At 36.4% G+C, this 24003-nt stretch overlaps 5 protein-coding genes across 6 annotated transcripts; 3 read left to right on the plus strand and 2 right to left on the minus strand.

The window, feature by feature from the left end:
* Window positions 1-8445: 8445 nt before the first annotated feature.
* On the plus strand, window positions 8446-10927 carry LOC106429798 (glyceraldehyde-3-phosphate dehydrogenase, cytosolic). Its single transcript, XM_048780174.1, has 9 exons — window positions 8446-8617; window positions 8716-8745; window positions 8833-8933; window positions 9359-9474; window positions 9572-9671; window positions 9825-9971; window positions 10055-10115; window positions 10204-10444; window positions 10531-10927. Exons 1-9 carry the CDS (start codon window positions 8614-8616, stop codon window positions 10745-10747), a joined length of 1017 nt encoding a protein of 338 aa, XP_048636131.1. The 5' UTR covers window positions 8446-8613; the 3' UTR covers window positions 10748-10927.
* Window positions 10928-13397: 2470 nt separating this feature from the next.
* On the plus strand, window positions 13398-15227 carry LOC106429733 (pentatricopeptide repeat-containing protein At3g04130, mitochondrial). The gene is made up of 2 exons (XM_013870489.3): window positions 13398-13456; window positions 13550-15227. Exon 2 carries the CDS (start codon window positions 13558-13560, stop codon window positions 15046-15048), a length of 1491 nt encoding a protein of 496 aa, XP_013725943.2. The 5' UTR covers window positions 13398-13456; window positions 13550-13557; the 3' UTR covers window positions 15049-15227.
* Window positions 15228-16012: 785 nt separating this feature from the next.
* Window positions 16013-18480, plus strand: LOC111213505. Of its 2 annotated transcripts, XM_048780180.1 has the most exons (3): window positions 16043-17063; window positions 17127-17992; window positions 18032-18480. In XM_048780180.1, exons 1-3 carry the CDS (start codon window positions 16338-16340, stop codon window positions 18384-18386), a joined length of 1947 nt encoding a protein of 648 aa, XP_048636137.1. In that variant the 5' UTR covers window positions 16043-16337; the 3' UTR covers window positions 18387-18480. The 2 variants fall into 2 exon arrangements, with proteins under 2 accessions (XP_048636136.1, XP_048636137.1); XM_048780179.1 differs by having other exon boundaries at window positions 16013-17063; window positions 17127-18480.
* Window positions 18481-18956: 476 nt separating this feature from the next.
* LOC111213504 (disease resistance protein TAO1-like) lies at window positions 18957-21719 on the minus strand. Its single transcript, XM_048780178.1, has 3 exons — window positions 21448-21719; window positions 21062-21364; window positions 18957-20961 (listed from the first exon to the last, which is right to left on the minus strand). The coding sequence occupies exons 1-3, from the start codon at window positions 21481-21483 to the stop codon at window positions 19297-19299; spliced, it is 2004 nt and encodes a 667-aa protein (XP_048636135.1). The 5' UTR covers window positions 21484-21719; the 3' UTR covers window positions 18957-19296.
* Window positions 21510-22396, minus strand: LOC125608711 (disease resistance-like protein DSC2). Its single transcript, XM_048779170.1, has 2 exons — window positions 21604-22396; window positions 21510-21520 (listed from the first exon to the last, which is right to left on the minus strand). Exons 1-2 carry the CDS (start codon window positions 22394-22396, stop codon window positions 21510-21512), a joined length of 804 nt encoding a protein of 267 aa, XP_048635127.1.
* Between the last annotated feature and the right edge of the window lie 1607 nt (window positions 22397-24003).

Below are 24003 nucleotides of genomic sequence, written 5' to 3' on the forward strand. Positions count from 1 at the left end.
TAGAATAACCACAATAAAATCACTATTTGCTTGAAAAACGGAGACAACAAATGCTTCAAACCTCTTTGAACGTCATCATACGTTAGTGGAAGATGCAACTATGCATTAAAACAATATTGTCGTATTTTTGAAATTTTCTCAAAATCTATGTGTTAACCCCCCTACGAAAATGTTGAGTTTTTGGTAAATGTTTTATATACTGAAGCCTATAATCTTTAGTGTTGTTTTAAAATTTCTAACCACATTCTATATTTGTATTAAGTATTTTAAGCTTTTTTCATGGTCTAAGGGACTCGTTATAATTTTTTATCAATTAATTTAGTAAAACTTCATATTACTCCCTAAATCGATAGAATAACCACTATAAAATCACTATTTGCTTGAAAAACGGAGACAACAAAGGCTCCAAACCTCTTTGAACGTAATCATACGTTAGTGGAGGATGCAACTATGCATTAAAACAATATTGTCGTATTTTTTGAAATTTTCTCAAAATCTATGTGTAACCCCTACGAAAATATTGAGTTTTTGGTAAATGTTTTATATACTGAAGCCCATAATCTTTAGTGTTGTTTTAAAATTTTTAACCACATTCTACATTTGTATTAATGTATTTTAAGCTCTTTTCATGGTCTAAGGGACTCGTTATAATTTTTTATCAATTAATTTAGTAAAATTTCATAATACTCCCTAAATCGATAGAATAACCACAATAAAATCACTATTTGCTTGAAAAACGGAGACAACAAGGCTTCAAACCTCTTTGAACGTCATCATACGTTAGTGGAGGATGCAACTATGCATTAAAACAATATTGTCGTATTTTTGAAATTTTCTCAAAATCTATGTGTTAACCCCCTACGAAAATATTGAGTTTTTGGTAATGTTTTATATACTGAAGCCTATAATCTTTAGTGTTGTTTTAAAATTTCTAACCACATTCTACATTTGTATTAATGTATTTTAAGCTCTTTTCATGGTCTAAGGGACTCGTTATAATTTTTTATCAATTAATTTAGTAAAACTTCATAATACTCCCTAAATCGATAGAATAACCACTATAAAATCACTATTTGCTTGAAAAACGGAGACAACAAAGGCTCCAAACCTTTTTGAACGTCATCATACGTTAGTGGAGGATGCAACTATGCATTAAAACAATATTTTCGTTTTTTTTTGAAATTTTTCCAAATCTATGTGTTTCCCTACGAAAATATTGAGTTTTTTTTAATGTTTTATATACTGAAGCCTATAATCTTTAGTGTTGTTTTAAAATTTTTAACCATATTCTACATTTGCATTATGTATTTTCTTTTCTTTTCTTGGTCTAAGGGACTCGTTATAATTTTTTTTCAATTAATTTAGTAAAACTTAAATTCTCTCCCTAAATCGATAGAATAACCACTATAAAATCACTATTTGCTTGAAAAACGGAGACAAAAAGGCTCCACAACCTCTTTGACGTCATCATACGTTAGTAGAATGCAACTATGCACTAAAACAATATTCTCGTATTTTTTGAAATATTCTCAAAATCTATGTGTTAACCCATACGAGAATACTGAGTTTCTGGTAAATGTTTTATATACTGAAGCCTATAATCTTTAGTGTTGTTTTAAAATTCCTAACTACGCTCTACATTTGTATTAATGTATTTTAAGCTCTTTTCTTGGTCTAAGGGACTCGTTATAATTTTTTATCAATTAATTTAGTAAAACTTCATAATACTCCCTAAATCGAAAGAATAACCACTATAAAATCACTATTTGCTTGAAAAACGAAGACAACAAAGGCTCCAAAGCTCTTTGAACGTTATCATACGTTAGTGGAGAATGCAACTATGCACTAAAACCATATTCTCGTATTTTTTGAAATTTTCTCAAAATCTATGTGTTAACCCATACGAGAATACTGAGTTTCTGGTAAATGTTTTATATACTGAAGCCTATAATCTTTAGTGTTTTTAAAAAATTTTAACCACATTCTACATTTGTATTAATGTATTTTAAGCTCTTTTCATGGCCTAAGAGACTCGTTATAATTTTTTATCAATTAATTTAGTAAAACTTCATAATACTCCCTAAATCGATATAATAACCACTATAAAATCACTATTTGCTTGAAAAATAGAGACAACATATACGTTAGTGGAGGATGCAACTATGCATTAAAAAATATTGTCATATTTTTTGAAATTTTCTCAAAATCTATGTAATAACCCGTACGAAAATATTGAGTTTTTGGTAAATATTTTATATACTGAAGCCTATAATCTTTAGTGTTGTTTTAAAATTTCTAACCACATTCTACATTTGGATTAATGTATTTTAAGCTCTTTTCATGGTCTAAGGGACTCGTTATAATTTTTTATCAATTAATTTAGTAAAACTTCATAATACTCCCTAAATTGATAGAATAACCACTATAAAATCACTATTTGCTTGAAAAACGGAGACAACAAAGGCTCCAAACCTTTTTGAACGTCATCATACGTTAGTGGAGGATGCAACTATGCATTAAAACAATATTTCGTTTTTTTTGAAATTTTCTCAAAATCTATGTGTGTTCCCTACGAAAATATTGAGTTTTTGGTAAATGTTTTATATACTGAAGCCTATAATCTTTAGTGTTGTTTTAAAATTTTTAACCATATTCTACATTTGCATTAATGTATTTTAAGCTCTTTTCTTGGTCTAAGGGACTCGTTATAATTTTTTATCAATTAATTTAGTAAAACTTCATAATACTCCCTAAATCGATAGAATAACCACTATAAAATCACTATTTGCTTGAAAAACGAAGACAACAAAGGCTCCAAACTCTTTGAACGTTATCATACGTTAGTGGAGAATGCAACTATGCACTAAAACAATATTCTCGTATTTTTTGAAATTTTCTCAAAATCTATGTGTTAACCCATACGAGAATACTGAGTTTCTGGTAAATGTTTTATATACTGAAGCCTATAATCTTTAGTGTTTTTAAAAAATTTTAACCATATTCTACATTTGTATTAATGTATTTTAAGCTCTTTTCATGGCCTAAGAGACTCGTTATAATTTTTTATCAATTAATTTAGTAAAACTTCGTAATACTCCCTAAATCGATAGAATAACCACTATAAAATCACTATTTGCTTGAAAAATGGAGACAACATATACGTTAGTGGAGGATGCAACTATGCATTAAAAAATATTGTCATATTTTTTGAAATTTTCTCAAAATCTATGTAATAACCCGTACGAAAATATTGAGTTTTTGGTAAATATTTTATATACTGAAGCCTATAATCTTTAGTGTTGTTTTAAAATTTCTAACCACATTCTACATTTGCATTAATGTATTTTAAGCTCTTTTCATGGTCTAAGGGACTCGTTATAATTTTTTATCAATTAATTTAGTAAAACTTCATAATACTCCCTAAATTGATAGAATAACCACTATAAAATCACTATTTGCTTGAAAAACGGAGACAACAAAGGCTCCAAACCTTTTTGAACGTCATCATACGTTAGTGGAGGATGCAACTATGCATTAAAACAATATTTTCGTTTTTTTTGAAATTTTCTCAAAATCTATGTGTGTTCCCTACGAAAATATTGAGTTTTTGGTAAATGTTTTATATACTGAAGCCTATAATCTTTAGTGTTGTTTTAAAATTTTTAACCATATTCTACATTTGCATTAATGTATTTTAAGCTCTTTTCTTGGTCTAAGGGACTCGTTATAATTTTTTATCAATTAATTTAGTAAAACTTCATAATACTCCCTAAATCGATAGAATAACCACTATAAAATCACTATTTGCTTGAAAAACGGAGACAACAAAGGCTCCAAACCTCTTTGAACGTCATCATACGTTAGTGGAGGATGCAACTATGCATTAAAACAATATTGTCGTATTTTTTGAAATTTTCTCAAAATCTATGTGGTAACCCCTACGAAAATATTGAGTTTTGGTAAATGTTTTATATACTGAAGCCTAAACTCTTTAGTGTTGTTTTAAAATTTATAACCAGATTCTACATTTGTATTAATGTATTTTAAGCTCTTTTCATGGTCTAAGGGACTCGTTATAATTTTTTATCAATTAATTTAGTAAAACTTCATACTACTCCCTAAATCGATAGAATAACCACTATAAAATCACTATTTACTTGAAAAACGGAGACAACAAAGGCTCCAAACCTCCTTGAACGTAATCATACGTTAGTGGAGGATGCAACTATGCATTAAAACAATATTGTCGTATTTTTTGAAATTTTCTCAAAATCTATGTGGTAACCCCTACGAAAATATTGAGTTTTTGGTAAATGTTTTATATACTGAAGCCTAAAATCTTTAGTGTTGTTTTAAAATTTATAACCAGATTCTACATTTGTATTAAAGTATTTTAAGCTCTTTTCATGGTCTAAGGGACTCGTTATAATTTTTTATCAATTAATTTAGTAAAATTTCATAATACTCCCTAAATCGATAGAATAACCACAATAAAATCACTATTTGCTTGAAAAACGGAGACAACAAAGGCTTCAAACCTCTTTGAACGTCATCATACGTTAGTGGAAGATGCAACTATGCATTAAAACAATATTGTCGTATTTTTTGAAATTTTCTCAAAATCTATGTGTTAACCCCCCTACGAAAATGTTGAGTTTTTGGTAAATGTTTTATATACTGAAGCCTATAATCTTTAGTGTTGTTTTAAAATTTCTAACCACATTCTATATTTGTATTAATGTATTTTAAGCTTTTTTCATGGTCTAAGGGACTCGTTATAATTTTTTATCAATTAATTTAGTAAAACTTCATATTACTCCCTAAATCGATAGAATAACCACTATAAAATCACTATTTGCTTGAAAAACGGAGACAACAAAGGCTCCAAACCTCTTTGAACGTAATCATACGTTAGTGGAGGATGCAACTATGCATTAAAACAATATTGTCGTATTTTTTGAAATTTTCTCAAAATCTATGTGGTAACCCCTACGAAAATATTGAGTTTTTGGTAAATGTTTTATATACTGAAGCCTAAAATCTTTAGTGTTGTTTTAAAATTTATAACCAGATTCTACATTTGTATTAATGTATTTTAAGCTCTTTTCATGGTCTAAGGGACTCATTATAATTTTTTATCAATTAATTTAGTAAAATTTCATAATACTCCCTAAATCGATAGAATAACCACAATAAAATCACTATTTGCTTGAAAAACGGAGACAACAAATGCTTCAAACCTCTTTGAACGTCATCATACGTTAGTGGAGGATGCAACTATGCATTAAAACAATATTGTCGTATTTTTTGAAATTTTCTCAAAATCTATGTGTTAACCCCCCTACGAAAATGTTGAGTTTTGGTAAATGTTTTATATACTGATGCCTATAATCTTTAGTGTTGTTTTAAAATTTCTAACCACATTCTATATTTGTATTAATGTATTTTAAGCTCTTTTCATGGTCTAAGGGACTCGTTATAATTTTTTATCAATTAATTTAGTAAAACTTCATAATACTCCCTAAATTGATAGAATAACCACTATAAAATCACTATTTGCTTGAAAAACGGAGACAACAAAGGCTCCAAACCTTTTTGAACGTCATCATACGTTAGTGGAGGATGCAACTATGCATTAAAACAATATTTTCGTTTTTTTTTGAAATTTTTCTCAAAATCTATGTGTGTTCCCTACGAAAATATTGAGTTTTTGGTAAATGTTTTATATACTGAAGCCTATAATCTTTAGTGTTGTTTTAAAATTTTTAACCATATTCTACATTTGCATTAATGTATTTTAAGCTCTTTTCTTGGTCTAAGGGACTCGTTATAATTTTTTATCAATTAATTTAGTAAAACTTCATAATACTCCCTAAATCGATAGAATAACCACTATAAAATCACTATTTGCTTGAAAAACGGAGACAACAAAGGCTCCAAACCTCTTTGAACGTCATCATACGTTAGTGGAGGATGCAACTATGCATTAAAACAATATTGTCGTATTTTTTGAAATTTTCTCAAAATCTATGTGGTAACCCCTACGAAAATATTGAGTTTTTGGTAAATGTTTTATATACTGAAGCCTAAACTCTTTAGTGTTGTTTTAAAATTTATAACCAGATTCTACATTTGTATTAATGTATTTTAAGCTCTTTTCATGGTCTAAGGGACTCGTTATAATTTTTTATCAATTAATTTAGTAAAACTTCATACTACTCCCTAAATCGATAGAATAACCACTATAAAATCACTATTTACTTGAAAAACGGAGACAACAAAGGCTCCAAACCTCCTTGAACGTAATCATACGTTAGTGGAGGATGCAACTATGCATTAAAACAATATTGTCGTATTTTTTGAAATTTTCTCAAAATCTATGTGGTAACCCCTACGAAAATATTGAGTTTTTGGTAAATGTTTTATATACTGAAGCCTAAAATCTTTAGTGTTGTTTTAAAATTTATAACCAGATTCTAGATTTGTATTAATGTATTTTAAGCTCTTTTCATGGTCTAAGGGACTCGTTATAATTTTTTATCAATTAATTTAGTAAAATTTCATAATACTCCCTAAATCGATAGAATAACCACAATAAAATCACTATTTGCTTGAAAAACGGAGACAACAAAGGCTTCAAACCTCTTTGAACGTCATCATACGTTAGTGGAGGATGCAACTATGCATTAAAACAATATTGTCGTATTTTTTGAAATTTTCTCAAAATCTATGTGTTAACCCCCCTACGAAAATGTTGAGTTTTTGGTAAATGTTTTATATACTGAAGCCTATAATCTTTAGTGTTGTTTTAAAATTTCTAACCACATTCTATATTTGTATTAATGTATTTTAAGCTTTTTTCATGGTCTAAGGAACTCGTTATAATTTTTTATCAATTAATTTAGTAAAACTTCATATTACTCCCTAAATCGATAGAATAACCACTATAAAATCACTATTTGCTTGAAAAACGGAGACAACAAAGGCTCCAAACCTCTTTGAACGTAATCATACGTTAGTGGAGGATGCAACTATGCATTAAAACAATATTGTCGTATTTTTTGAAATTTTCTCAAAATCTATGTGGTAACCCCTACGAAAATATTGAGTTTTTGGTAAATGTTTTATATACTGAAGCCTAAAATCTTTAGTGTTGTTTTAAAATTTATAACCAGATTCTACATTTGTATTAATGTATTTTAAGCTCTTTTCATGGTCTAAGGGACTCGTTATAATTTTTTATCAATTAATTTAGTAAAATTTCATAATACTCCCTAAATCGATAGAATAACCACAATAAAATCACTATTTGCTTGAAAAACGGAGACAACAAAGGCTTCAAACCTCTTTGAACGTCATCATACGTTAGTGGAGGATGCAACTATGCATTAAAACAATATTGTCGTATTTTTTGAAATTTTCTCAAAATCTATGTGTTAACCCCCCTACGAAAATGTTGAGTTTTTGGTAAATGTTTTATATACTGAAGCCTATAATCTTTAGTGTTGTTTTAAAATTTCTAACCACATTCTATATTTGTATTAATGTATTTTAAGCTCTTTTCATGGTCTAAGGGACTCGTTATAATTTTTTATCAATTAATTTAGTAAAACTTCATAATACTATCTAAATCGATAGAATAACCATTATAAAATCATTATTTGCTTGAAAAACGGAGACCACAAAGGCTCAAAACCTCTTTGAACGTCATCATACGTTAGTGGAAGATGCAACTATGCATTAAAACAATATTTTCGTATTTTTTGAAATTTTCTACAAAATCTATGTGTACCACAGCGGTTATCTTGTGCAACTGTTTTGTCAATATAGAAACAACAATCATGAAAAATAAAATACATAACTTTTAGCCTTTTGAGGTTCTTTAAGTATTTAACACGGTTTAACGCCCAAAGCATGAGTTTTATGAACTTTAACCCATGGCCGATCTGAAAACTGTCATGAAAAAAAACCATTTGAACTATTGCATACCACAGTGGTCATCTTGTGCAACTGTTTTGTCAATATAGAAAACCAAATGTCAACTGTTTTAAAAAATGTTAAATCTAGAAAAGTTCATATGAAAGAAGCAAGTAACATAAAAATTTTACTAGTCGGGGTGTTACCTTCCAGAAATTTGAAAATGTCTACTAAAATGGGCCTCTCACGAACAACTTGTCAACCACATGCCGGTCCGTGTAGAACAGCATTGACAAATCCGATGCCTTTCATGCCGACTCAACTGACCCGCCCCGTCTAAGAATCTTCTAGTTCATCGCGTGAGATGCACACGCCAATACGCCATGACTCGCCACAATTATATTTCCTAATAACGACTCAGGGGTGACGACATTTAACCGAAACAGAGTGGCTTAACAACGGTAAAACAAGGTAAATAACGGAAGTAACGAAGGGTCATTTAGTCATTTTATGCTTAAGAAAAATGGAAAAATATCACTTCAGATCTGACTTTTCTTTTTTTTTTTCGCCAGAAGATATTTTTCGACCCCTTCTCCACGTTCTTCTCTCTTTTAAATACACAGCCCCTCTTCTCCCATCTCACTCACTCACCATCCTCACTGTAATTTTCTCTCTTTCTCGCGTATTTGATTCGTAATGGGTGAGTATCTCTTTGTTGATTTCGTTTTGATTTCTCTAGTCTGTTGATCGTATTCGGATCTGATTGTTTTCGGATTTTTTTTGTTTTTGTGTTTGTAGCTGGAGGTAAGATCAAGATCGGAATCAACGGTGAGTCTCTGTGCTTAATTAAGTTTATTGGATCTATTATATGTAGCTGATCTGTTGAATCTGACGTTTGGTTTGTGTGATCGATAGGATTCGGAAGAATCGGTCGTTTGGTAGCTAGAGTTGTTCTCCAGAGGGACGATGTTGAGCTTGTTGCTGTTAACGATCCCTTCATCACCACTGAGTACATGGTTCGTTTTGTTTCCTTCCTTACTTCGACGTCGTTTTGATCCTGGATTGGTTAAATAATATAATTACGATCTGGTTATTTATTGGATTCGATTAGTGGCGATGATTGTTACGTTTATGCATGTGTGTTATTAGTGTAGATACGAATGGTTTAATCAGTGCGAAGATCCATTAACTGGTTTAAGTTGTTGAATCTCATGTTGATTAGCTGATTATATCGTTTTTAGAGCTGATGATTGTATCGTCACCTTATGCATGTTTCGACATGAATGCTTAATCAGTACATCCATTAACTGGTTTAGTTGGTTGAATCTCGTGTTAATTAACTGATTAGATTGTATTTTGAGCTGATGATTGTATTCGGGGTCTTTGTAATGTTATTGATTAGGTTCGTAGATTGATTAATCTCTGTGTTTGATTGGTGCAGACCTACATGTTCAAGTACGACAGTGTTCACGGTCAATGGAAACACCATGAGCTCAAGGTCAAGGATGAGAAGACTCTTCTCTTCGGTGAGAAGCCAGTCACTGTCTTTGGCATCAGGTACTACATCTACTGGATGGTTATCTTTACCTAGTGCTTGTATGTATAGTTGATTTTGAAGGTTTTTAATCTGACGATTGATTTGTATTTTGTGAAGGAACCCTGAGGATATCCCATGGGGTGAGGCTGGTGCTGACTTCGTTGTTGAGTCTACTGGTGTTTTCACTGACAAGGACAAAGCCGCTGCTCACTTGAAGGTTTGTTTTTAATCTGCTTTCGATGTTATACACTATTATAGATTGTTTCTTATGCTTTAGCTTGTTGATCTTGGAAGAGTTTCAGTTAATTAATATATTAAGCTTATATGATGGGATGTTTCAACTGAATGATTTGGTGATTTGTTGTTACAGGGTGGTGCCAAGAAGGTTGTCATCTCTGCACCTAGCAAGGACGCTCCCATGTTTGTTGTTGGTGTCAACGAGCACGAGTACAAGTCCGACCTTGACATTGTCTCCAACGCTAGTTGCACCACTAACTGCCTTGCTCCCCTTGCCAAGGTTAATATACCTCATTGCCTATTACAGATCAGTTTGATAGTGTTATTTCTAGCTTCTTACCAAACATAGGTTTCTTCCTGTAGGTTATCAACGACAGGTTCGGCATTGTTGAGGGTCTTATGACCACCGTCCACTCCATCACTGGTAAAGTCTTTCAGTCTTCAGTAAACCTAATACCATACTGATTGCATGTAACAGGAAACTAATGAGGGTTTGCTTTTATGATAATCAGCTACTCAGAAGACTGTTGATGGACCATCAATGAAGGACTGGAGAGGTGGAAGAGCTGCTTCATTCAACATCATTCCCAGCAGCACCGGAGCTGCCAAGGCTGTCGGAAAGGTTCTTCCACAGCTCAACGGAAAGTTGACCGGAATGTCCTTCCGTGTTCCCACCGTCGATGTCTCAGTTGTTGACCTCACGGTTAGACTCGAGAAAGCTGCAACCTACGACGAGATCAAGAAGGCTATCAAGTAAGCTTTTGCTTCCAGTGAAGCTTTACAATCATATCGTGGTAAGATATAAACTAACTGGTTGAATTGTTAACAATAATGAACAGGGAGGAATCTGAAGGCAAGCTAAAGGGAATCCTTGGATACACCGAGGATGATGTCGTCTCAACTGACTTCGTTGGTGACAGCAGGTCGAGCATTTTCGATGCCAAGGCTGGAATCGCATTGAGTGACAACTTCGTGAAGCTTGTGTCGTGGTACGACAACGAATGGGGTTACAGTACCCGTGTGGTCGACTTGATTGTTCACATGTCAAAGTGCTAAATCTAAATCTGAGAAGATGATCTCCGAGGAGAAAATTTGAATTTGTCGTTTTTGAATAAATATTTGTTGGGTTTTAAAACTCTTGTTGGGTTTTGGGCCTTTGGCTAATCTCCCTCACTTGAACTCTGAGTCTGTAGCCCGGGTTGTTTTACTGAGAAGCCCTTTACGTTTGGCTTTTGATATCCCTTTCTTATTATCTGAAGAACATCGGATAAAACTAACATTTACTTCATGTGTTTATTATATGTATGTCATTTTTTACGTGGCATCACCACAAGTTCTCTCACACTTTATATTCAAACATCTTTTTTAATTAGATTAATTATTTGATCCAAAAAAAAAAAAAAAAAAACTAGATTAATTACAAAATTTGTCATTGCTAATTACATTAAAACTTCCGTATATACTATAAGCTTATTGACTAACAAAATAATTTATCCCATGCCCTACTACTCTTTGATTACAAACGTTTCCATTTTCAAATACGCAGAGATTTTATTACCATAACCAGAGATTCGTTATAATTATCGATTTCAATATAAAAATTCGTATAGCCTGACTTAGATATTAATGTCTTTCTATATAGTTAAACTACATAAAATCCATTGTGTACGTATGTATCTACATATCTATTTATATATGTATTGCTATATCACGAATTCGTTATATATGTGTTGTCAAACACAGTGTATATCGTCGCATATTGTAACCAAAATCAGATATGAACGTTTAAGAAACCCACTAATAACTAATATATTCTTAAACGTTCAAATCTCCTCCATTGTATGTTAACCACGTTTATCTTTTCCATAATTATCAATGCAATTGTAATCGACGATCATTTTATGATAGTTTAGATTCAAGGCAACACAATTTAATACATTACCATTTCGAGTGTTCCGATAATATATGAATCAAAATTGATTTGTCATCACGGGATCAAATAAATTATTGTCAATGGCAATGTTAGCGTAGGAAATGGCAACACAATTGACGTGAAAAGAGGAGTTTTTTATAAAATTTATGATACAATATTTCAAATGTAAATGTAGATTTTGTTTTCAAACAAAGATTTGAAATCTAATCCTTCCTCATCGTATATATAAATAGGTTGTTTTGAGCACATCTACTCATCACATTCTTCTTTCCAAACCTTCATTACAAATTCGATCTTGCAAGCAAAACACTTATGGTGGGTCTCAACTCATTATATAATATGTAATCTTGTGACTATAAGTTTTGTATTTCTAATATTTATAGATTAAAAGTCATAATCTCTTTTAATCTAGTCACCCCGCACAGGGCGCGGATATCACCTAGTATTGAGTATTTGTGTTATGGTTTTATCAAATTGAACTCCCTCTTTCCGACGCTTCGGGGATGATTAATATAAATATATATTTTATTTTAAAAAAAAATAACTCCCTCTCTTCTTCGCGATTATGACATATGATTTGTGTTCCTTGTGAGATAAAGGAAAGTTAAGACGTTAGGGAAAGTAGTTCACATGTGATTATGTTGTCCAGCGAAATCAGAAGACTCTCCAGACTAAGGACAGGGGCAAGATTGAATATATGTTCTTTCAAGTGGTCGACTGTAACTCCATGGCTGATGGCTCATCTCGTTAAGCTCTTTGAATACAGTTTCAGAAATGTTTGATAATCTCTTCACGGACAGAACAAAACTTGTAGAGAAGTGTATTCTCAAGCTCTCTGCACCAACAAAAATTTAAGATGTAAGCAATGCCTTGGATGAAAAAGCTGACACTGTATTCAAGAGAATGAATTTTCAGACAAGGGTTTTGTTGAGAAGATGCACACATAATGTTGATACTCTCTCCAGTTGTTTTTCTCTGGAAGATTCATGAAGCTCCTTCATCACTTCGGCCGAGGTGGAGAGAACAGTTTTTGCACAGTTTTGGTGCCATTTCTCTGGCTTATATCCCAAGCAACTAGGAATAATATACTTCACACATTCATTCTCTCTCTCACACAATTAGGAATAATATACTTCACAACTAGAGTATATCTACTTTAGCTTATATATTTGATAGGGTGTAATTTATTATATACATACACGCACGCAAATTAATTACAAATTAATCAAAGCTTACTAACTGAATGTTACTTCTTAGTTCTTACTAGTTGTAGGCTTGTTGTAGCCATATATTACTTAAAAGGTAGGTGTCTCAAGATGTCAAAACTAAACAGTAAATATTTCCGGCCAATTCCTTATCATATTATCCATTGTCTAATGTAAAAAGGTTAATCGCCTTGTGATTTAAAACTTTTTCTCTTATATATACATTTGATCAATTATATTACATCCTGAGAAAACACATAAGCACCCAAAAAGTCGTTTATTTAGTCTTATTATACTGTTCGTTTTTGCTATACTCAACAACTCTCAACAAATATTATTTACTGCTTAGTCTAATTATACAAACCGGATGAAATTAGAACATTCTCGGGTTCGGTTTGCATAGTTCGGTTCGAATTAAGCTCTTTTTGCCAGTAACTAATAAAATTCAGCCCATTTAAATGGGATACAAACGATTCATGTCATTTGGGCTTTTAATGGGCCATAGCATCGGTCCATTTAAGTGATTATAACTCCCTTGTCAAAGCTCTCCGGCTAGGCTAGACTAAACGGCCGTCGTCAGTTTTCAGTTTCACGATTCCCTTTCGCTCACCCACCTTTCAGTTTCAGGTATGTCTTAAACCAACACATACCTGTTCTCACTGTTATTGTCCGAAACTAAGACAACACTTCACAACACAATCTACTGTTTTTTTTTTAAAGATTTTCCGATGTCTCGTCTCATTCAAAACCGCATCGGAAACACCTTGTTACGCCTCAAACCTCAACCTTCTATCCTAATCAAGAATCTCTCCACGTCTCCAGAGCCATCACTCGACGACGAATCCTCACAATCATCTCACATATGGAACGTCATCATAGCCCGAGCCGGCGGCGACAGCGAAGATGAAGTCTTCCACCGCCTCTCAAACGATCCCCTCTGCAACAGAGTCACCCTCTCAGACACTCTACTAAACAAGCTCCTCCACAGGTTCAGAGACGACTGGAGATCAGCTCTAGGCGTCTTAAAATGGGCCGAGTCTCGCAAAGCCCACAAGAATCACTCACCCGAGGCTTATGATACAGCGGTTGATATCCTCGGGAAGGCCAAGAAATGGGATCGTATGAAGGACTTCGTCGAGAAGATGAAGGTAGATAACACCGTGACGTTGAACACGGTGGCCAAGATCATGAGGAGGTTCGCTGGAGCAGGAGAGTGGGAAGAAGCTGTTAACGTGTTCGATAGGTTAAACGAGTTTGGATTAGAGAAGAACACTGAGTCTATGAACTTACTGTTAGATACTCTCTGTAAGGAGAAGAGAGTCGAGCGAGCTAGATCCGTTTTGTTAGAGCTAAAGGCTCACATTAAGCCGGATGCTCATACTTTTAATATATTTATTAACGGTTGGTGTAAGACCAACAGAGTCGAGGAGGCTCTCTGGACGATTCAGGAGATGAGAGGATATGGGTTTCGTCCTTGTGTGATTAGCTACACGACGATTATAAAGTGTTATTGTTTGAAGAGTGATTTTATTAAAGTCTATGAGATGTTGAGTGAGATGGAAGCTAACGATTCTCCTCCGAACTCTGTCACCTACACGACGATTATGTCTTGTCTTAACGCGCAGAAAGAGTTTGAGGAGTCTTTAAGGGTGGCTGCGAGGATGAAACGGTCAGGCTGCGAGGGGGATACTCTTTTCTACAACTGTTTGATTCACACGCTTGCTCGAGCTGGGAGGTTGGAAGAAGCTGAGAGGGTTTTCAGAGATGAGATGCCTTCAGTTAACACATCTACTTATAACTCAATGATTGCTATGTATTGTCACCATGATGAGGAGGAGAAGGCCGTTGAGCTTCTCAGGGAGATGGAGAGTTTGAAGGTTTGTGAGCCTGATGTTCACACGTATCATCCGTTGCTTAGATCATGTTTTAAGAGAGGAGATGTGGTTGAGGTTGGGAGGTTGTTGAAAGAAATGGTGACTAAGCATCATTTGAGTTTGGACGAGTCGACTTATACTTTTTTGATACAGAGGTTTTGTAGAGCTGATATGTGTGAGTGGGCGTATTGTTTATTTGAGGAGATGATTAGCCAAGATATCGCGCCGAGGCATAGGACTTGTTTGTTGCTTTTGGATGAGGTTAGGAAGAAGAGTATGCATGAAGCGGTTGAGAGGATCGAGTATGTGATGAGGAGTGTTAAACTTACTGCCCCTGTAAAGTGAGGTTATTATTAGTTACTACAGATTCATCAGATGTTCATTGTTTTGTTCATTCAACCACACATTGTAGTGTAGATTTCAAGTTCTTTGGTCATGGATAAGACTTGCTGAAATTTTGCAACTTAATGGAGTTGAATGATTCAGACACAGTTTAGGCAAGTTTTGTTTGTTGTCTGCTTTGACTCAGATCATTGTAAGACCGTCTCAGGATCCATCCAGAGTTGTGCCAGGATTCATCACATCAAGAGATTATGGGAGTGGGATCCAATACAATTAAGCATTGAGTTTAGGGACACATAACATGTGCTTGTAGATGCGTCCACACTCCACAGTCACCACACCGACAGAGAGGTAGATCTACAATACCCAAAGGCCAAGGCAAAACAAAATATACATTTTTTGTCTTGGGACTTTTTTTCTTCTTTTCTATTAAAATAAAAGAATGAATAGTCTTCTTCAAACTTATAATGATGGTTAAGCTTTAACTACAAGTCATAATGCACATTTATTGAATGATTGATTATAGGGCCCTTAAGTTTAAAGCCACCGCAAGTGGGCATTTTCTTGTTTTTATCAAAATTTGGAATAGTTTAGGAACTACCACTCACATGTCGTTTACTGTGCATAAATTATAAAACCTCAACGTCTGGTTTCAACCAAACTAGCGATGCGCCTAATTAGATGAAACATCATTCCATTATTGTTTCCTATTTACATAGTTCTTATCCGCTTTCTTACAAAAATTCAACAAAAAAAAAGACTAATAATGGACGATTCTGATATGTAGTAAAATGCAAAAAATCACCATTGATTCCTGCATCAGTTGAAAATACTTTCACGTAATTCTTTTTTCCTCTTCTGGAAAATTAACAGCTTTTACAGAATGATTTGGAATATACTGTACTAACTACTAACCTTTTCATGATGGTATATAAAAGATAAAACACGTAAGGATATGGTCCACTCACGGGAATGGAATCTATATTTTTCCGATGCCGATCAAAATAAAACTTTTTAAATAATTTTTCTGGTCATAGCATACAAAAGTTTCTGTCTTCGCCACGACAACACAATCCTCAAGGCTTCTCCTTTTTGTTGTCTTCTGCTTCATCTCTTTGTGTTCTGTCGTAAAAAGTCTCCCTTCATTTCTAACCATTCATATTGATCTTTCCTAATCTACTTCCTTCCTCTGTTTTCTTAAAGTCTCCTCCTTCACATATGCTCTGTTTTCATTGAACTCCATTGGTTTTGGTTTAAGAGAACCGGTTCATCATCTAAACCGGTTAACGGACATGCCACCGCCGATATTTCCTCTCCGTTGGGAGAGCACCGGAGACCAGTGGTGGTACGCTTCCCCAATCGACTGCGCCGCGGCTAACGGTCTCTACGACGTCGTCATCGAGCTCCTCCACCACGACACGAACCTTCTCGTCAAACTCACCTCCCTCCGCCGCATCCGCCGCCTCGAAACCGTCTGGGACGACGACGGCGACGGAGACAACTCCTCCTCCCAGGTGGCGCTGAACCGCTCCCGCGTCGCGAGGAGGCTGTTGGAGGAGTGCGAGATCGGTAACGGAGATAACTCACTCATCAGAGCTGGATACGGCGGCTGGCTGCTCTACACCGCCGCCTCCGCCGGAGACTTGGGGTTCGTTAAGAAGCTTCTCGAGAGAGATCCGCTTCTCGTGTTCGGAGAGGGAGAGTACGGCGTGACGGATGTTCTCTACGCGGCGGCGAGAGGTAGAAACGACGACGTTTTTCGTCTCGTGCTGGACTTCGCTTTGCTGCCGGCTGATATCGCCGGCGTCGAAGAAACAGACGGCGGGAAACTGACGGAGAGGCAGTTAATAGTAAAGGAAGAGATGGTTAAAAGAGGGGTCCACAGTGCTGCGAGAGGCGGACACGTGGCGATCTTGGAAGAGTTTTTACTCTCTGGTAAATACGACGCCGTTTTGGGACTCAGAGATGCTCATGGTTCTACTCTCTTGCACTCTGCTTCTTGCAGAGGTCAAATCAAAGTAAGAACAACAAAATCAAATAATTCTTAAAATTAAATGTATTAATTCACATATATAATGTAGGTGGTGAAGTATCTTATAACGAAGTACGATTCAATAATGGCGATTAAAGACAGCCATGGAAACACAGCTTTACACATAGCTGCTTACAAGGGTCACTTAGCTGTAATGGAGGCTCTAATAAACGAATCTCCACCGTTGATCTCAGCTGTTAACAACGAAGGTGACACGTGCCTACACATGGTCGTGTCTGGTTTCGCAGCCTCCGGGTTTAAGCGGTTAGACAGACAAATGGAGCTTCTGAAGAAGTTAATCTCAGGAGGAGGAAGCTTGTCCGTTGACTTTTCTAAGATAGTCAACGTTAGAAACGGTAACGGAAGAACTGTGGTTCATTTAGCCGTGATGGATGTTCTCAACACCGTTAGACTTGACGTCGTTGAGATTCTGTTGAGAGTCCCAGGCGTTGATCTCAACGTTGCTGATATAGATGGTATGACTCCTGTTGATTTGCTTGAACGCCAAACGCCGAGAACTGCGGTTTCTGATTTGTTGATCAAACGGCTTAAATCCGCGGGTGGGAGATCAAACGGCGGTTGTGAGAAGGTTATACCGTTTAGAGAAGAGCGTTACGGGTTCTGCGGCAGTCCAGGAACTGCGTTTGAGATATCTGATTCCGAGATTTTTCTATTCACTGCGGCGAGAACGGATCATCATACCGCTTCAAACGCTGAAATGAGTCCAGACAGAGAGAGTTTAGACGGGATCAGCGAGTGTTCCACCGAAATGACAACGCATTCGAAACGCAAACGCAGTACAGGAGCGCGTCTCAAGCTTCTGTTGCGGTGGGCTAAGAAGGAAGAAACAGAGGAGAATCGCCGCTTCTCCAGAGATGATAACAACAACCGTCGTGTGCTGCCTCTCAGAGAGATGTACTCGAGATCAATGTCGCCGTCTGAGGTTGGAAACAGAGGAAGAGCGTTTCCGATGAGAACAGAGAGCGGTGATCTCCCGAGCTTATCGGTGAGGTTGAAGTTCACGGAAGGGTTGATGAAAGGAGTGGTGGTTCAGGAGTCTCCGAGGTTTGTGTTTTCTCCTCCGGTGGTTTCTGATTACTCTGGAGCTCCGTCGTCGGCTTGTACGTCGCCGTTTCAGACGGTTTCTTCTGAGTTGGAGAGGAAGACACCTGCCGTGAAGAAACAGAGGTCTTTTGTGAACAGGTACTTGTGTTTCAGCGGTAAAGGATTAGCCATTGACGGTTCTTCTGAGATGAGTACTCGTCTTCGTCCCCGGAGCTTCAAAAGAGTCATGTCTTTGGTTTCTTAGGTACATACTTTCCTTTTTCTTGTGTCACACGTTACCTAATGCTCATGTATTTCTATAAAAAGTAAAGAACTGAATACAAACAAAGTACTGCCAATGCTTCGTGTAAACTTTTACTGCAAGATTGTCTCAAAGTCGGACAGACCAACCTTGTTCTGCTATTGCAGCTCAAAATCCGCTCCCCACCCACAACATTAGCATCAGACTCTTCTCATAAACCCACGAGCTTCCTTAACAAGCGCTTTCATAGACAACCTAAACAGCAAGAAAACATGACCCCTCATGTATGTATCCATTATAACACCGTATCTCGTCGAATTCACCAGAATCCATGTCCTCAACTCACTCATTTCACCAGAATCGAAGAAAAAACACTATAGGAATACGAAGTTGGGTAATCTCTCCATCCTTCAATCTTACTTTTCATTGCCCAAACATCAAACGGTGAGAGCCCTAACCATTTGTCCAACACAGAAGAACCTACAAATGTGTCGGATGTTAAGCCCATTTAGGAATTATCGACTTAATTAGGAATACGGTGCAATTTCCCTAAAATAAACCACTCTCAACATATATTCCTGTTCCCAAGTGAACAGAACAGTGCTGTAACATGTCAATTTAACAAATGTTGTTTGCAGTAGATTCTTCGGAATACAAACAAACAGATAGTCTCACTGATATGTTCATGCTAATGCCATAGAAAAAAAGAGGTCAAAGTAAATTCAAAAAACTTTTCTTGTCTATTTTGTAAACAAGAATGCATGTATGCAACGATAAGCTACAAGGACGAATGCACCCAACTCTGTTCTGCTCTCTCTACTCTTCATCCATTGACTTGCATAAACCTGAATTGGTTATTATCACAAACATTGTCAGAACCCAATAAGTTGCTTCTTTCCAGAAAGCTTAGCTCTTAAATTGTTTCTCTTGACATTGTTCCAGCATGTAAGTTTTCTCTAATATTGATGTCCGCAGTTTCTTTGTAAGTATCACCACAGCATACATGGTCATCACGAACATCAGGGTCTACGAAGAGCTGTAGACCAAAGTCTTTTACATCCCAGTATTTACCAGTGATCTTGAACTCAAAATGAAGCTGGCTGACATTCTCATCTGTTTCAGGAAGGTTTAGTGAAATGGAAGATTCCAAGAAATACACATGCTCCATAAATCCAAGTACTGCTGGTAGCTGGTACTTGCAGGATCCATGTCCAACTTTGACGCCATTCTGAACGCACGAGATGTGACAGGAAAGCCCCTTGCCTTCCATCCATTCATCGAACATATAATTCTTACTGGAATCCTTCCTTTCTATATAGTCGCCATGAATCAGCAGAAGGCAAGCTTTAAATCTGAAGAATAAAGGAAGAGGGATCTGACACAAATTGACAGTTAGTGCACCCTCCCTTGCTCGGTGATCAAAGTCTGCAGGCAGTTCTTTACCAGGTAAGAGCGCCAACTTGCAATCCGATACCTCGATGAGTTCTCTCGCTGCTTCACTTAGCTTGGAACAATTAGCAAAGCTGAGACATCTCTCTGGATTGGTAAAGAAGCCATCTATTATCTTCAGCGACTCACAGTTAGATGCATCAAGGAGTGAAACGAAATACGGAATGTGGGGCAATGACACAAGACTCTTACACCCTTTGAGGTTTATACGTAACGGTAGAACAGTCTCCGAATCACCACCTGAGAAATCTGTTCCCGTATCGCTCAAGTCCGAGTCCAACTCTTCGATGTTGTCAGGAAAACTATGGAGCACCCGAAGGCTGCGGCAATCTTCCAAGTTCAATTCAAGAAGATGGGACCAAGACCATATGGATGAAGGGACTTCTTCTATAGCAGTATCGCTCAGATTAAGATATCCAATGCTTGTAGATATCTCTGGAAACGTTCTCAATTGTGTGCAGTAACTGAAATTAAGTGAATAGAGAGATTGCAGGTTGACGTTAGTTGGAAGGACCTTTAGCTTCTGGCAGCCAAACATGGTTAGTTCAGTGAGACGTGAGAGACTCTGAATCGATGGAGGAATTTCTTCTATTACCGCGTTCTGAAATTCTAACACTTTGATGGTGGCAGGAACGTCTGGAAACACCTTGAGACTTTTGGCATTTGTTGCAGTGAGTTTACGAAGACACGGAAAAGCCATGATTGATGAAGGAAACTCCTCTATTTCTTCATCACTCGTATGGAGATATGTGATGTTACTGGAAATATCAGGAAAGCTTCTCAACTGTGACCCCAAACGGATCTTTGGGCATCCTATAATTGACAGATGCTTTAACTTCTTGAGGCTCCAAATAGAAGATGGGAGTTCAACCAGACCGTCGCATATCAGGAGATTCAACATCTGGAGATTAATGGCATTCCCAATGGAAGAGGGAATCACTATCAAGTTGGAGCAACCAGCTAGATTCAAATACTGGAGACTAGTGGACTTCCCAATAGAGGAGATCTCCGACAGAATTGGGCAAAAAATAGCTGTCAGTTTCTTGAGATTAGGGGCATTAGACAGATCTGGAAGTTCTTTGAGGTAGTCGGAATTAGATAGATCCATCAACTTCAGACATGGGAGCGGCTGCACATATTATAAATTAAGGCAGAGGACCAAACCGCGTTAATACATTTGGAATGCAAAGAACTTAATTCAATTGTAAAGCACACATAAAACCACTTACAATAGGTCCTTCCCACAGCTTCTCAAGGTTACTGTGCGTCATCATAAGTTTGACGAGGCGCCGCGGTTGAAACTCACGGGGAAAACATGTCAACGGAAACTGATCCCATTCGAGAAACTTAAGCTTATTAGCTCTAAACTTCAGACCCTGGGGTAAGAGAAGTTTGGTGTTGTTATACAAACCCCGTTTCCGGAATCTTAAGAACTGGAGCCTAGACATCCCTTCAAAGGCTCGCTCGTCAATAATTATTTCTCCCCTGACCTCCGATAAGTCAAAATCTATTCCTCTAATAGTTTCAGTGCCCTGAAAGAACTTAAATTAGCTACAAATGATCAAGAAAATAGTAACAAGAAAAGACTGGACACAGTTTATATCAAAACTTACACCATTTTCCTCGAGCACTTCACAAATTTCCTGAGCATCCACCAAGAACTGACGTTTCCCAGGATCAGAAACAGACTGTTTACGAACAAACTCAAAAGCCAATTGCTCCAGTAAATTATGAACCACCAACCGTCCCCGTTCGAGTATAGATATGAAACATCTATCGAACAACACTTGGAGCCCGTGGTTGACGTTCAAACGACTCTCCGAAAGACAGTCCACAACGTCATCAATCCACCAACCATTGAAAAAACATGCTATATGAAGAAACAATTCTTGATCTTCCTCGGATAAAGCATCATAGCTGAACCTTAATACTTTCCCAATCTCCCCATCAAGACTAGTCCTAAGACGAGGCAATGCATATATCCACTGATCTCTGGACATTCCTCGCAGATATGCGCCAAAAACACGTAGACCCAAAGGAAGGTTACCGGCAAGCCGGGTAACTTCAATGGCCATGTCCTTAAACCCAAATGACGGCGAATTTTGACGAAAAGCAGACAGACAGAGAATTTCAAGAGCTTCAGATGTAGATGGAAAATCCACATGGTAAATATGGTTGATCGCATGTGCTACCAACAGCTTTTTATCCTTTGTCGTGATGATAATCCTACTTTGAGGCCCAAACCAGCAAGTTTGGTCAGTCATGGCTTCTAGCTGCTTTAAGTCATCCACATCATCAAGAACGACAAGCACTTTCTTGTCCTTCAGCCTTGCTTTTGCCACACCCAGATGACCTATTTTTACATCTTTCTGATTTAAGGTCTTAGACAAAAGTTGTTCTTGTAAATGCAACTTGAACGCGTGCTCGTCTCGATAGTTTTGCTCAAACTTCCCTTGGGTACTCTCAATAAAAGCAGCATGTGTAAACTTACTAGAGAGCTCTCCATATAAAGCTCTGGCGATGGTCGTCTTACCAATTCCAGAAGGACCCCAGATACCAACCATCCGGACTTCATCGGATTCTAAGGACAACAATGACTCTATCTCCTTGATATGAGTTCCAATCCCAACCAAGCTGTTGGAATCATTTGATGTTGTAGAATCGTTGAACTTGTTCGAAATATCGGTAACAATTGTTTCAATCATGACTGCGTCATCATCACTGAAAGAAAAAGATGAATACATTTGTTAACTAGTCGAAAATAAATGACATGTACTTCAAAATATTTCAACAGTATAATGAAAATTCACATGACAATGACCCATTTCAATCATCTTCCCCAGATCTAAACAAACTTAACACGGAAGGCATAATTAATGATCCTATCTGAGTCCCTCGCTATACTGTTTACCAGATATATACACTGAGATGTGTTAAAAAGATTAGGACCAATCAATCAAGTGGAAATAGAAAAGACTTACTAGTTGCTTGTGTGGTAACCAGCGATTTGAGCCACAAGCTTCAAAGCTTTTCTCCAACTCTCAACTTCATCGGTTGATTTCTTTGCACAAGTTTTATCAAAGACAGCTCCGAAGTCTCCCTTCTGCTTTTTCACGTCAGAAGGATCCACTTCATAGAAAATCACCATCACCGTCTGGTTATCTTCATCCCTGCACTTCATGATCTCCACCAACTCGTTCAGACACCATGTTGATGAAGCGTAGTTCCTCGAGATCAAGACAACTGCAGTTAAAGATCCTCTTATAGCTTCAGTGAGCTCGGGACCAATCAACTTGCTCCTCTCTATGTCATTGTCTATGAAGACGTCGATTGCTTTCTTTCTTAACTCCTTCAGTAAGTAGCTGAGAAAGCCTCTACGGACATCTGGCCCGTGAAAGCTAGGAAAGACATGGTGTTTACAATGGCGAGACAAAGCAGAAAGAGCCATCAGACGAGCAGATCTGAAAGTGTCTTTAAGAAAAACCAATCTGCGGAATGAAAGAAAAAGATTTGTTCAAATGAATTATCAGAGTAGTAACCACTTATAGAAGGAATATATAACAACTCGCAATCTAAGTCTTTCATTACCATCAGGAAGAATCATGGAATTTCCGTAGACTAAGACAACTGGGTAAACAGAGTCAACAAATGATATGCTAGTCATGTCTAGGCCCTACCATCGTTTGCAAGTTTCTAAGAAGTCAAGAACTTACTATCTTGTGACAAGAGCACTTATTATCTACACATACATGTAGTCTCAATAAAAATGTAACTAACACTCGACTGAGAAATATGGGTCGATGAATTGAAACATTACTTATAAGTTTCCATACATCTTAGTTTCTATAAGACTATGAAACTTCTTCAATCGATAGAGATAAAAGAAAAATACTCCGTTTGCAGGAAAAAAAAAGAACAAATTTTCAGAAGTAATAAAATATTGTGGTTACTCTATTTAGGAGGCAGCAAGGAAACAGACCAGCAAATTACAAGGAAGCAACAGAAGTAATAAAATATTGTGGTTACTCTTTTTCCAGAAGGAGGCAGCAAGGAAAAAGACACGCAAATTACAAGGAAGCAAGTTATCAAAACCAAAGTCTCCATCACTATCTAATTTCACAAATATGCAGCTTCATGGCAAAGATAATCAATATCTCAAGAACTGTAGTTG

The sequence above is a fragment of the Brassica napus genome, chromosome A5, assembly GCF_020379485.1.
Source record: "Brassica napus cultivar Da-Ae chromosome A5, Da-Ae, whole genome shotgun sequence".
Classification (NCBI taxonomy): domain Eukaryota; kingdom Viridiplantae; phylum Streptophyta; class Magnoliopsida; order Brassicales; family Brassicaceae; genus Brassica; species Brassica napus.